At 54.8% G+C, this 13,419-nt stretch overlaps 1 protein-coding gene across 2 annotated transcripts in view; it reads left to right on the top strand.

Annotated features, from left to right (window-relative positions):
- Positions 1-13,419, top strand: part of WSCD2 (WSC domain containing 2) — a 36,716-nt gene that overhangs the window by 14,157 nt on the left and 9,140 nt on the right. Inside the window, exons 1-7 of one of the 2 annotated variants that reach the window (XM_037375643.1) lie at positions 773-1,241; positions 3,152-3,266; positions 4,878-5,062; positions 6,042-6,163; positions 7,166-7,340; positions 8,339-8,503; positions 10,784-10,984. In XM_037375643.1, coding sequence (XP_037231540.1) covers positions 1,223-1,241; positions 3,152-3,266; positions 4,878-5,062; positions 6,042-6,163; positions 7,166-7,340; positions 8,339-8,503; positions 10,784-10,984 — 982 coding nt within the window. In that variant the 5' untranslated portion in view covers positions 773-1,222. Of the gene's footprint in view, positions 1-772; positions 1,242-3,151; positions 3,267-4,877; positions 5,063-6,041; positions 6,164-7,165; positions 7,341-8,338; positions 8,504-10,783; positions 10,985-13,419 lie in introns of those variants that run through there. The other variant, XM_037375642.1, reaches the window with a different exon arrangement.

Here is a 13,419-nt window from a genome sequence, read left to right on the forward strand (position 1 = left end):
CTGGCGATACCCAGCATTGCTTCCTCTCCACCACATCCATCTCTGGTCCTTTGCTGGCCATCTCCGGCCATTCCCTGCTGGGGCTGGGCTCTCCCGTGACACCTGAGCAAGCAATGCCATGAAGAAAGGGGGACCAGCCACCCCAGCCACGCAGCCAAAGACACCCCCGTGTCTTCTGACACCAATGCATTGTCCCAGGGGTGGTCAGCGTGGGCCACCCTTCCTGAAGCTGCTGCCACCAGCACCCACCCGCTCTTTCCCATGCCCACACGGAGCGTTTCCATTCTTACATGCCGGTCTGGTATTGCTAGAGCAATGAGCCCTGACCCATTGCCAGCGAGCATCGGTGCTCTGTGGGGCAGGTGGCTGCAGGGGAGTGTCGGGGGGCTGGGGGGGGCGGGGGCGCTCAGTGCCTGGCGTGAGGCTTTTGATCAACCAGCTGGGAAATCAAGGGCAGATATTTGTTTCAAGCATCACCCTGCAGCACGGCCCTGTGAAAACACTTCTGTTGTGCCTTGAGCTCGCTGAACGGCAGCAGTGGGTGCTGGGAGAGCCCAGCGAGGGGCCGGGTGCGTCGCCCAGGGGGTCCCTGCTTGCACCCCATGCCTGCACCCAACAGGGACCCCAGCGCCAAAGCGGTTTGTACATGTGTGCTGTGCCACAGCCAAGAGCTGTGATGCTCTCTGGAAGCCCAAGCTTTACATTAAGCTTTAGATTAAGATATTAAATCTTAATGTTGTTGGTTTTTTGTTGGGTTTTTTTTTTTACATTTGCATTTGTAGTGCGAATGGCCTCAGTGACCAGCCTGGCTCCTGGAAGAGTGAAATGTTGGGGGAATTGAATGACTGTTGCTGGGTGGATCTGTGTGTGTTCCCACACATCTTTCCAGCTTGCTCTGAAATTCCCCTTGGCCCTGTGAAAGCTGTGTGCTGGGGCTCAGCACCCTCCTGCAAGCTGTGCCTGACCCGACCCTGTGCCTTTCAGCCCTGTGCCTTTCAGCATCCCCCTGCTCGCTCCTCCTTCACTTGTTGTCCTCGTATCTCCCTAATTATTCCAGTTGCCTTCCTAATAAGTTGCAGCAGGCATATGTCAAGAGCAATGGATTGAAGGTAATGCACATCAGTCACCGGCTCTGTGTGAACGACTGGAGTCATCCTGCACCGGTTAGATCTGTCATGACCAAAATGAGCTGACCTGCCGAAACCTGCCCAGCGCTGCGGAAATGCCACGTTATGCTGAGAGTAATTGAGAGCAATGAATTATGACTTTTTGGTGGTTAAAGTTAAATCAGGCACCTTTCTCTCAATCTTTCTCCTCCACCTTCCTCCAGGATGGCTTGGGGAAGCTGCTTCGCAGCGCTGGTGGGGTTTGCACTGAGTGGCTTGGTGGGGAGGGTGGGGGTCTATGTATCCGTGGGTTGTACATAATAAGTTGGTTCAGGGACCCCCCAAGAGATGCACAATGCAAGCAGGAGGTAAGTAGTATCCTGTAGTGTGGTCTGGTATTGGTGTGGCGCATGTGGAGATGCTCTGCTATTAGAAGGATAATTTAATGTGTGATGGAGACATGGAGATGGGAGGAGAGACACAGGGTGGTAATGACATACGGGAAGATGCACCTTGCTTGCCTAGAGCCATGGCTTTACTCTTGCTCGGAGCAGGAGAGCCCTCACCTCTGCTCCTGCCCAGTCCTGTGCTGCCAGATATCCCAGTGCTTTCCCTGAGCCCTTTGACCCGGGTGCTGGGGGCCAGAGCCCTGGGTGGCACAGCTGGAGGGGTGTTTGGTGCTGTGAAAACAGCACCTTGGCTTGGGATCTGGTGGCCTTGAAGGGACGGGAGCCTCTCCTTTAGTCTCCCTGCATTGGGACTGCAGCAGCAGCTCAAAGCCAGAGGCCATCGTCCACCGCACGAGCTCCAGGATTTCTCCAGGACAGGGTCACCCTGTGCCAGCATCCTGCAGAAGATGCCCTGAGAGTGGAGCAGATATTTCAGAATGAAGAAAAAAAAAATAATTGCAGTTATATTCATCAAGGATGCATACCTGAAACAGGGAGCAAGATGAACCAGACTGGTTTGGGATACCAAGCCAGCTCTGCCATTGCCCCCAGGCTGGTAAGACCTGGCTGCTGGTGCTCAGGGCCACCCTCCCCTCTCCCTGGTGCACCCCCACTGGGTAGCTGATCTGCACCCCCTCTGCCAGAACATGTTAATGGACACCTCATTAGCTGATTACTAGATGGCTAATCCCACCGGCTTCTGAAACCCCTGTACTTTTCGGGCAGCAGTGGCAGCAAGGATGCTGAGCATCCCTGCACCAGTGCCGCATCCCTGCATTCGCAGCAATACATCTTCCCCCCAGAAACTGCTCAGGTGGGAGCAGGAGCAGGGGACTAATGAGGGCAGTAATGAGGGCACCTAACAAGGAGACTGAGGGGGGACAGGGGGGCACTGGCAGCACAGGGCTGCCTGGGGGTGGCTCATGGACCAGCTCACCCCTAACAAGAGCCCACAGCCAGCACAGAGCATCACAACAGGCACGCAGGCGAGGAGTTGGATGTTTGTTTTCAGATTATTGGGAAAGGCTACATTTGTCAAATAAATGGTTTCACCATAACTTTATTCAGATCTATTCCCTGTCTACCAGCATCTTCATTTGCTCTCAGCACGGGCATCAGCCTTTACTTTGTCAAGTGTTGGTGCTGGGCAAATATCCTCTGCAATTGATGTCTGGGGCTGGGGGAAATGAGCTGCTGGCTGAGGAAAATGTGTTTTAAACCATATTTCTCCATTCTTCCCACCCTGTATTCCTGGCAGGGCAGAGTGAAGGGGGTGGGTTATTTTACCACATAACGTGTCTCTTTTTGGAGCCACTTTGCTCAATTTTGAGATCAGCAGAAAGGAAGAGGACAGAGAGGAGAAGCCTTGGAGAGCCAGAGCATCTTTTCTGTCCATAGTGGGTGTTTCTAGGCTTAACCTTTCCTTGCAGCCTTCGCAGGGGCATGTTGTACCCAGAGCACGCATTTCGAAGGCAAACAAACAGGGTGCATTGCTGTGCATCCCTATTTAGGGAAAAAATCAAAAAAAGGGAGGTGGGAATTGATGGGGTCAGCCCCTGTTGGTTCTTACCCTCCTCTCCTGTACCCTTCCCCCAGCGAGATACATCGGCTGCTACGTGGACAACACTCGCCGGCGAACGCTGCGCGGCATGTCCTTCTTTGACTACAAGAAGATGACAGTCTTCCGTTGCCAGGACAACTGTGCTGAACGGTAGGGTGGGAGACAGGCACCGCGTCTTCATAATTCCCGCACACCAACAGCATTTCTCTGCTGTCACAGCTCCCTGCCCTGGCTGCTCCCTTCCCTCCCACCTTCATTCTTTTTTCTTTAGATTTATGTCATTCCCGCCCCCCCCCCCGCCCCCCCCCCCCCCCCCCCCCCCAATTCACTGGTGTTTTCTAGGAGCCCAAATTCTTCCCCCAGAAAAAGGTAGTGGTGATGGGATGATGGGTTCCATCCTTGTGTGGCACAGCGGGGTGTAAGGGCTCCAGTTTGGTGCTGGAGGAGCCTTGGATGCTTCTATCCACCCAGGGGTGGCCCCACCAAAACACCCTCCCCAGACCTTCCCAGCTCTCCAAGCACATCCATGTGCAGCTGGGGAGACACATGGGTCCCTTGCTGTGGGAGTTTTCTTCTTTGCCCAGCGTTATACGAAGAATGTGCCCTAAACATGACCCGTGCCGGCGGGGCAGGCAGCGTTGCAGGCAGTTCGCTGCCTCCAAACTCTCCCAGAGGCGAAGCCCACCTGTGTAGCATCCCACGGCACCTGGGCACGTCACTGCAAAGGATGATCGCTGATCACTGGGACAGTGGCACATCCCCTGCGTAGGGCTCATCCGCCTCAGCTGGGTGGACATGTGCCATGCACCAAGCCGACTGCTGTGGCATATCCTTGGGGGTGCCATCGTGGGGCTGCTCCATGCCAAATCCCCTCCCCCCAGCAGTAGCAGCCCCCCAGCAGGACTGGCCAGTCCGGCACTGCCCTTCTCCAGCAGGTTTCCAGCTCTGCGGGCAATTGGCAAGCACACCTGTGCTGCAAGCCTCCCCTGTGCAAATCCAGCCCGTATCAAGCAGCACAGCTCTCCCACATTGAAGCCCAGTGACGTTCCCATCACTTAATTCCTGCTCTGCCACGTGTTCCATCCTCCCTGCCTGTAAGAAATGTTGCTGCTTCTTGCTTTATGATCTCTGTTGTAGCCCATGGAGCCCTTTCCCTTAAAGCAGAATAGAACAGAGTAGAGCAGAATAGAATAGAACAGAACAGAATAGAAAGAGAAAAAGAAAGAGAGAGAAATTAATAGGATAGAATAGAATAGAACAGAACAGAATGGAATAGAAATAGAAATGAATAGAATAGAAATGAATAGAATAGAATAGAGGAAAAATATAGAAAATAGAGAATAGAGAAAAAGAGAAAAAAAGAGAAATTAATAGAATAGATTAGAAAGAGAAAAAGAAAGAGAAATTAATAGAAGAGAATAGAATAGAAGAAGAGAAGGGAAGAGAAGAGAAAAGAGAATAGAATAGAACAGAACGGAATAGAAATAGAAAAAGAAAGAGAGAAATTAATAGAATAGAATAGAAAGGAACTGAATAGAATAGAAATGAATAGAAATAAATAGACTAGAATACAATAGAATAGAATATTTTCAGTTAGCAGGGACCTACAGCGATCATCTAGTCCAACAACGCATCCTTGGGATGCAGTGCTGCTCCCAGTGCTGGGTGTGAGCTGGCTGCAGTGGGGATGCTCCTGCAAAAGCCCACAGAACCTGGGGGATGCCCGAGGATGCGCTGAGGCCCCTGTCTCGCTCTCCCCAGGGGCTACCTCTATGCAGGGCTGGAATTTGGCGCCGAGTGCTACTGCGGGCACAAGGTCCAGGCATCGAACGCCAGCGAGTCCGAGTGCAACATGCAGTGCAAGGGGGAGAGGAGCAACACCTGTGGCGGAGTCAACCGCCTCTCCATCTACCGCCTGGAGCTGGCCCAGGAGTCTGCCAGGAGATGTAAGTTCATGTCAACACGGCTCCCAGCTCAGCCCTGAAATGGGGGACCCCCTTGCGGTGCTGTTAGGGGCGAGCCCCAGCACCCTGTGCTGTGTAAGCCGGGCCATGGCTTGAGGGAGGTGGGCTGAAAGTGGTTCAGGTCTGTGGCTGGGGTAGTTTTGCTCCTCTAAACCACAGGGAACCCCCTGCAGGAAAGGCTGCCAGCCAGGGCTGGGTGGAGCGGGGACCCCCAAGGACCCCACTGGGAATTCAGGGCATTTTGGGGGACTTTGGCTGAAGACCCCTTTCCTGCTGGCCAAACAGGACCATTGTTGTGTTTGATGTGTGCTGCCGGCAGAGCTGGCTGTGGGATGAAGGATGCTTGGGACCTCCAGAAAAAGCCAAGGGTGCTCCCTGTCAGAAATGCTCGTTGGGCTCCCAATTAGGCAGCACTATAATTACCCACATTGGCTGCTTTTTTTTCCTCATCCCCAAGCAATGGGAAAGAAAGAAGGTGGAGTAGCAGCTCCAGAGAGGGGCTGAGGGTGCCTGGGTCTGTGCAGCAGTGGGTGACGACCAGGGATGGGACCCTTCAGGGCACTGATGCCAGTGGGGGGGACACACCAACCAGCCCCAGCCCTGCTCTCCTCTACCGCCTCCATCCCTCCTGCCGTCTGGGATCACCGTGTTGATAAAAATAGGGAGGAAAAAATAAACCCGACTTTGCTGCCAGGGCTTTTGCTCTGATTTTGCACTGTAAGCAGCCGGGCGAGCTTGTTAGCAAATGTGGCTCCACAGCCGGAGGGTGACAAGAGCCGGAGAAAAGCAGTCGCTGTGTTGCTGGGTGGCTGGAGAGGAGCGGTGGGGGATGGGGACAGGGACACCGGGGCACGCAGAGGTTCTTGCCATGGCAGCGACATCATTTTTGGGGTGCAGCCCCTGCTCCTCATGGCTGGGCGAACATCGCTGTCAACACCGCTGTGGCCTCTCTCCCTTGCAGATGGCAGCGCAATATTTCGGGGGTGCTTCCGCCGGCCGGACAATGTCTCCATCGCCCTGCCCGTCACCCAGCTCATGCTGAATATGTCCGTGGACAAGTGCGTGGACTTCTGCACCGAGAAGGTACCAGGGGGCTGGGGGTGTGCAGGGCGAAAGCTTAACCCTGTCATCAAAAAGGGTCACACTGGGTAAATCGTAATCTGATTTGGTGTCATAATTATGTGTATCCAAACTGCAAAGGGTCAAGTGGATTGTCTGTGTCTCTGCCATGGGGAGGGACTGGACCAAAGCTCCCCAGAGGGGCAGCACCTGCTGCCTGCCCTGCCTGCTCCCCACGGCTTCACCCCCCCTGCAGGCAGCAGCCACCTCGGAGGGGTTTAGGCAGGAACATCATGGGGTTGCGCTCTGGTCCAGGGATGCTCTAGTGCAGTTTGCTCCTGGAGCATGATGCCTATAAGCAAGGATGGGAAAGGCTGGCAGTGGGCATTGCTGGAGTATTTATTAATGAAAATTAGATAAATTATCAGGTGGGGAAAGACCTTCAAGTGGGACAGTCATGTCCTCCTTTCACAGCCTCCCTGGCAGAGTGGATGGTGGGGAATAAACCATCACACCAGTTAAATACGAGCAGCTGCTCTGTCGCTGGCTCCACTCTCCCTTCGCTGCCGGGAGAGCTCAGGGCTGGGAGGTGTAAATAACCAGAGCCCCTCGATTAACCCAGCACTGCCGCAGCCTGGTGGTAAATCGCCTGTCAGCTGCCAAATGAGCCTCGTAATTCTGGGCTTGGAAATGCCAGCAAGGCTGCCGTGGGGCCGTCCGATGATTTTTCGTAACCTTGGTGCAAGTGGCAAACTCACAAATGATGTGCCATAGCTCTGTCAGGAGCACCAGTGCTTGGTGCATGGCTGGTGGTGCCAGCAGGCAGCTCAGCCATGCCACGGGAAAGTTTGGGTGCTTTTGGGTGTCTGCAATGAGCTCCTGGTGCAGTTGGCTGGAAGCGTGCTGCAAACCACCCCGGGCTGCACAGCAGGGCCAGGGTGGCAGGGATGGGTGTGGGGGGCAGAGGGAAGGGTCTGCTGCAGGGGATGGGGATGCTGGCTGCCCTCCCTCCACCCATCCCCGCAGGAATACCCGCTGTCAGCCCTGGCTGGGACTACCTGCCACTGCGGCTTCCCCACCACGCTCTTCACCCTGCACGAGCGGGAGGATGAGCAGCTCTGTGCCCAGAAATGCGCCGGTGAGGAGTTTGAGAGCTGTGGCACTGCCGAATACCTCCTCGTCTACCAGACCCAAGTGCAAGGTGAGCCAGTGCTGGGCTCAGCCTGCCTGCTGCTGGGCAGGGACCACTCCGGCACGGGTGCCAGCACCAGTTTCCCAGCCCCTTCCTGGGGATGCTGACAGAAAGTAAGCGTGAGCTTGCAGCATCTATTTGGCTTTCATTAAAAATTACCATTTATTTTAATTTCTTGGGAAATCAATCCTCCCCTGAACAAACAGCTTTAATTACTGCCTGACTCAGCTGCAGGGTAGAGCAGTTTGCCATCTGCCTCCGGCAGGATCCCTCCTTGCCGGTGCTTGTCCCTCCTTGTCACCAGCGGTACCAGCAAGCCAGAGCCCGCAGCCAGCTGGTAAACCTGCTGGGGCTTCGCTAGCCAGGGGGGGAGAGAATCCGGGGAGAAATAGTGGGGAAAAAGGCTGTGACCAGGCAGAAAGTCCCCAGGAATCTGCACAGAGTGGGCTGCAGTCCCCCACCACACTGCAGGTCCCAGTGGTGGGACCAGTGGGGACAAGGCAAGGGGAAACCTGTTACGGGGAGAGGAAAGAGCTGAATGGAGCAAATGAGGACCCAAATTCAGGTGGTTTCGCTTCAGAGCGGCTCTGTCCTGACACGATCCCTGCTTCGGTGTTTGAGGCTGTGCTGGAAACGTGTGTGCATTCGTTGATGTAAAAAGCAGGAGCGCTGCTTGGCAGATGCAGCCCGGTTACTTGCTCTCCCCTAATCACGCAGGCAGCAAGCAGCCAGTAATGGCAGAGCAGCTCCTGCCCTCTTCTTAGGACTTTTTGGGCTGTTCAGGACTTGTTGGGGTGTTCAGGACTCTTTGGAGGGTTCAGGACTCTGTGGCATGTCCCTATGCGCTTTAGGCAAGCTGCCTTTCCCTACAGCAGCCACCTCCTGGCACCCTGCCCCAGCATCTCCCTGGGAGGCAGCAGCACGCTGTAAGGAAGCGGGATATCTCTGTAGGAGAAGCACGTTACCGTGCTGCAGCCCTGACGAGTCTTGGCTGCTTCTCGCTGCAGACAACCGCTGCATGGACAGGAGGTTTCTCCCCACCCGTGCCAAGCAGCTGGTGGCCCTGGCCAGCTTCCCCGGTGCTGGCAACACCTGGGCACGCCACCTGATCGAGCTGGCCACCGGCTTCTACACTGGCAGCTATTACTTCGATGGGTCTCTCTACAACAAAGGTGAGAGGGGATGTGGCTGCTGGGGGTGCACCGGTCCTCCCTGAGATGGGAGAAGGTCCTGGTGCCATCCCTTGGGTCTGCAGCAGGGGAGGGCAGAGCCGGGTACCACCGATGCTGCTCTGTGGGATGGTTGGGGCTGGGTGTGTGCTGGTTCAAAGGGTATCAAAGGGACCTGACACTGCACAGGCTCTGCCTGTAACCTCCCCGTGCTGCCCACTAACCTGGGCAAGCTCCAGTTTGGGGCAGAACTGGAGTTTCTCCATCATGCCGGTGGTTTTTAACCCACTGTGGTGGTAAGAATTTTCTGGAGGAGGAACCCCGGTGACAACAATCCTGGCAAACAAGGCAATTTCTGTGGGTTTTGCCCCAAGAAAAAGATGATGGGTTTTTTTGCTCAGATTTCCCCAGGAGCTGGGATGCATAAAGTGAGAAGCAAATGAAACTCACAACTGCAGGGTGAAAAGGACTCGTGCAGCCTTCCAGATTCAGGATTTGGGAGGGGATGGTGCTGGTGGCACTGGTATCCTGGAGGACAAATGTCCCCTTCTTCCTGAGTAGCTGCAGTTTAAAATAGTGACATGTCGGGGCACCCAGGGAATGCTGACACCCAAACTAATGAATATTCGCAGTGCAAAAGAGAGATGATGAGCTCACGGAAGGGATGGAGGAGGGAGCTGAACTCATGTGGCTGTTCTCCTCCGGCTGAAGGATTTGTTGGAGATCCATCCTCCCCTCCCGGGTGACACAGATACTTGCCCAGTAAATATTTAACGGAGGAGGGGTGCTGTGGCTCCCACCCTACAGGGCAAAGCAGCAGCGCCAGGGCTGCTGGAGTGGGTGATGGCATGTGGGCTTCAGGGACCCTCAATGAAGCAGCCAGGGTAAGTTTAAAGCCAAAAGAATGAAGCTTTTTCAGCCAGAAGCCAGCTTCTCCTAATAAGCCACCATACTGCAAGGGGGAGGGAAAAAACCCCCACCAGTTCCCCCACTTTATAGCCATTTACAATAGTTTTATTTGTAGACCTAGAAGGTTTCTCCTGCTTTTCCTTCCCCTTCTGTGGCTCTGAGAGGAAATCTTCCTTTCCTCCTTGGCCGTGGTGGAGCTGGGATCTGTACCTGGGGTACCCACATAGCTGGGGGCGTCTGTACCCAGAGTACCCACACAGCCAGCCAGGGTTTGTACCCAGGGCACCCCCTGAAGCCCCATTTGCCCAACACCATAGGCAGTAGTGCACATTTATTTGAGATTTGCCAAATTCAGTCTTTCCGAGATGGAGATGCTCTGTGCTGAGTGAGGGAGCCCAGGCTGTATCAGCCCCTGGCACTGGCACCCACCCAAGGGTGCAGTCGGCATTGTGTCCCCCACGGAGGGGAGCATCCCCGGGTGAAAGCCTTGGCCAGGTTTTGCTCAGCCGCCCGAGCATGGGTTTCATGTTTATTCTGGGTTGAGCACGTTGGAGGGGCCTGAAGGTATCCAGGCAACTGGCAGATTAGCCATCATGTCCCTGCATCGCACAGCATGGCTGCCGAAAGCAAATTACACATCTATAATTGATGTAATACAGCTACTTACAGCTTATCTTCCCCCCACGGCTCGGCTCCACTGCCAACATGCTGTTCTCGGGTAGTTTGGGTGCTTGGTTTCCCAGGGGCTGGGGGTGCAAAGGGCCTGGGAGCGATGCTGGGCTGAGGCCCCATACTCCATGTGGGGGCACAGGGGATGGTGGTCCCCTCTCTGGACCCCCCATGGCATCACTGCAGCCCTGGGCTCATCTGCAGCCCCATGAGCTTGGGGTTTTTTTTCCCTTTCTTAATTTATTGGGAGAGTTTAAATGCGGTGGTCAGGGAGATTAAAGCTATAAAGATACGTTCTTGACCCCCTCCAACACAAGCATGAGGTGTGTTAATGCAGTGTGCAGGTGCTTAATGCCAGTGCGCTCTGCCCTGGAGGAACGCTGGGCTGTGCAGTATCAGGCTGTTGCAGAGTGAGTCGCTGAGAAGAGCTGAGCACCGCCGGGGAGGAGGCAGCCCTGCTCGGTCTCTGTGCCCGCTACCCACCCTCTCGTACATGAATTCTATGTGACTCATAACTTGGGCAAATCAAGGATTTCCATCTGGGAGAGGGATGCAAATGCTATGTCAAGCCACAGCTGCTTTTATCCAACTGCATTTTGCAACCTGTTATCCCCATGTTGTTCCCTTTCCCCAGTTCGCTTTTATGATTTTTATGAACATTTGCACCAGCTGCTTCTCAGGTACCTGCTTGCTCTGTCCTGGCAGGGTTCAAGGGCGAGAGGGACCACTGGCGAAGCGGGAGGACAATTTGCATCAAAACCCACGAGAGCGGCCAGAAGGAGATCGAATCCTTCGATTCGGCCATCCTGCTCATCCGAAACCCCTACAAGGCTCTGATGGCAGAGTTCAACCGCAAATACGGAGGCCACGTCGGCTTCGCGGCTCATGCCCACTGGAAGGGCAAAGGTAGGCTTGTTCCCGGGTGGGCGAGCTCCAGCCCAGCTGCCGGAGCTGTGAAGCTGTTGTTAAAGCCCAGAAGAGCCTGAGTCTGGTCCCCATGGGGGAAGCTCGGGTGTGTCACCCCTTTGGGGTCCCCACGTCCATCTGGCATGACCCACAGCGTTGCCTAGCACAGCCAAGGGCTCTCGTGCATGGGGGATGGGATGGGGATGCAGAGATGCTGGGCTGTTTGTGGGTCACAGGGCAGCAGCAGAGGTGGCAGTGCCTGGGGACACGAGTCTGACAGCAGCCTGATGTCTACGGGGAGGGAACGGGTCAGGTGGGCAGAAGCCCAAGGACCCAAACTCTGCCCCTTCTTCAGAGCAGCTCTTCAAGGCTGAGAGCAGCTGGCCTGAACACTTGGCTGGGCAAGCAGAGAGAAAAGAGAGATTAAAAAATTAACAGGATTCATCAGACTTCTCCATCCATCACCTGGTGGGTGCATGTGTTGGCATGAGCTTGCAGCATCTCCACGCTGCCACCGATGCCAGATCCCAGCAGGACCGCCCTGCCCAGAGATGGGTGTCAGGAGCGGATGGGCAGCCCCACTCCCCAGCAGAGCCAGCCCCGGTGTGTGCAGCACCATGGGGTGGAAATAAACCCCATAACCCCCCCTGCAATGGTCCTGCCCACCGCTGCCAGGTCACTCACCTGCCTCCATCCTCCTCCTGGCTGGCAGCACCATCAGGATCTTACACACAGGATCCAAGCCCTGCTTATCTGTCCTTCCCCAAGGCAGAGGTGCAGGAGAATGGATCCAGCATGCCAGTAACCCCGCCGGCTGGGGGAAGCCCCCTACCCCTTTGCTGCACTCTGGGCAGCAGGAGCGGTGGCAGCTGCCAGCCCATCCCTATGGACAGGGTGGTGGCAGGGGGTTATTTCTGCGCGCCCAGCTGCTCCGGAGACACTACCTTTCCCATGCACAGGCATATTGTGGAGGCTTGTTAATTATAGCAATTTACAAATTGCTGTTGTGGAATTGACTTCATTGGAAAGAGTTAAAATATTTAGCTTGATTGAACATCTGCTACCCTTAATTCAGAGTTTATTTAAGGGGAGCTTTTGCTGTTGTTGCTGTTATGTGCCTGGATTTCGTTATTGCCGTGTGCTTGCGGCACCAGAGATGGCCCAGCCCGGCTCTCCCTATTGCCCCATCCCATAAAACCATGGAAGAGAGATGTTCCACTGCTTCCTCGGTGGCTTTTCTCCCTGGGCTGATCCCTAGACTGGCATTACCCCACCACTGGGGGGTACAAGCCTTGTGCTAGATTTTATCCCCATCTGCTGCACCCCAAAGCACAACTGCAAATTGCAGATACAGCAGGGAGGGGAAGTGCAGGGCCATCCCCTGACTGGAGCCCCAGCACCACCCAGAACATTCCACCACTTTCCCGGTCCCACCCCCCCACCCCCAGCCTGTCCCACCCCTCCTGCCCCAAAGGGAGGGGGGGCCAAGCAGAGGGGCCCTTGCCCTCCACCCCAGCACAGTGGGCTTTGGACATGCATCAAAAGACATCACCAAATTCTTTCCAGAGGATGTACAGTGTAATTAGCTGATGGGTTAATTGTCAGGTTAATTAACCATTGGAACAACTTGCCGGGAAAATGGAGATTTTTCCCTCGCTTGAGGATTTTAATCATGCTGGGGGGGTTGCTGAGAGCTGTGGGTCAGCACAAGGGAGGGTCAGAGACCGTGTTTCATTGACCCTACGTAGGGGCTCAGCCCATGGAGGACCCTGGCTGGGGAGCCCAGGGGTCCCTGTGGGACCGTCAGCACTCACCCTGCCCTCCCACCAGCACGGGAAGCAAACACTTGACAGGGACAGTTCATTTGTGCCAGGTTTGCAATTAGTGCTCGGGTTAAATAAATCCTCCAGAGGACAAAAAGAAAAGTGATTAAAGGTGAGTAATTAAGACAGGGCACGGGGGTCCCAACCCCAGCCTGCCCTGCAGACAACCCCTTGCTCCCTGCAGCCTGGCTCTCCAACACGTGTCCATCTCCCAGGAACCAATTTTGCGGTAATTCTGGAAAAAAAACCCATGGCCTTTCCCCAGCCTCACCCAGAGGTGCTGGGGAGGGGGATTTTTCTTCCCTCTCCCCTCCCCAATTCTCAGCCCCGTGTGGAGCCTGCAGAGGCCACGGGCACCATGAAACCCCCATTTGGTTCCGTGACATTAATTTTACGATATCCCTGGAGTGGTTCCAAAGCAAAGTTTTATGTGATATGATTACACAAGGTGAATTGTCCTGTATCTGTTTAATGAAACAGATACTGTGTTTAATGATTCTTCGGGGAATTAAATACAGTTAAGCTATTAATCAGGCATTGGTTTTGTGGGGAGGACAAGAGGAAGAGGCAGATACCCGGAGCTTTTATGCATCGTGAGAGAAATGTATATGG

Source organism: Falco rusticolus, chromosome 1, assembly GCF_015220075.1.
Source record: "Falco rusticolus isolate bFalRus1 chromosome 1, bFalRus1.pri, whole genome shotgun sequence".
Classification (NCBI taxonomy): domain Eukaryota; kingdom Metazoa; phylum Chordata; class Aves; order Falconiformes; family Falconidae; genus Falco; species Falco rusticolus.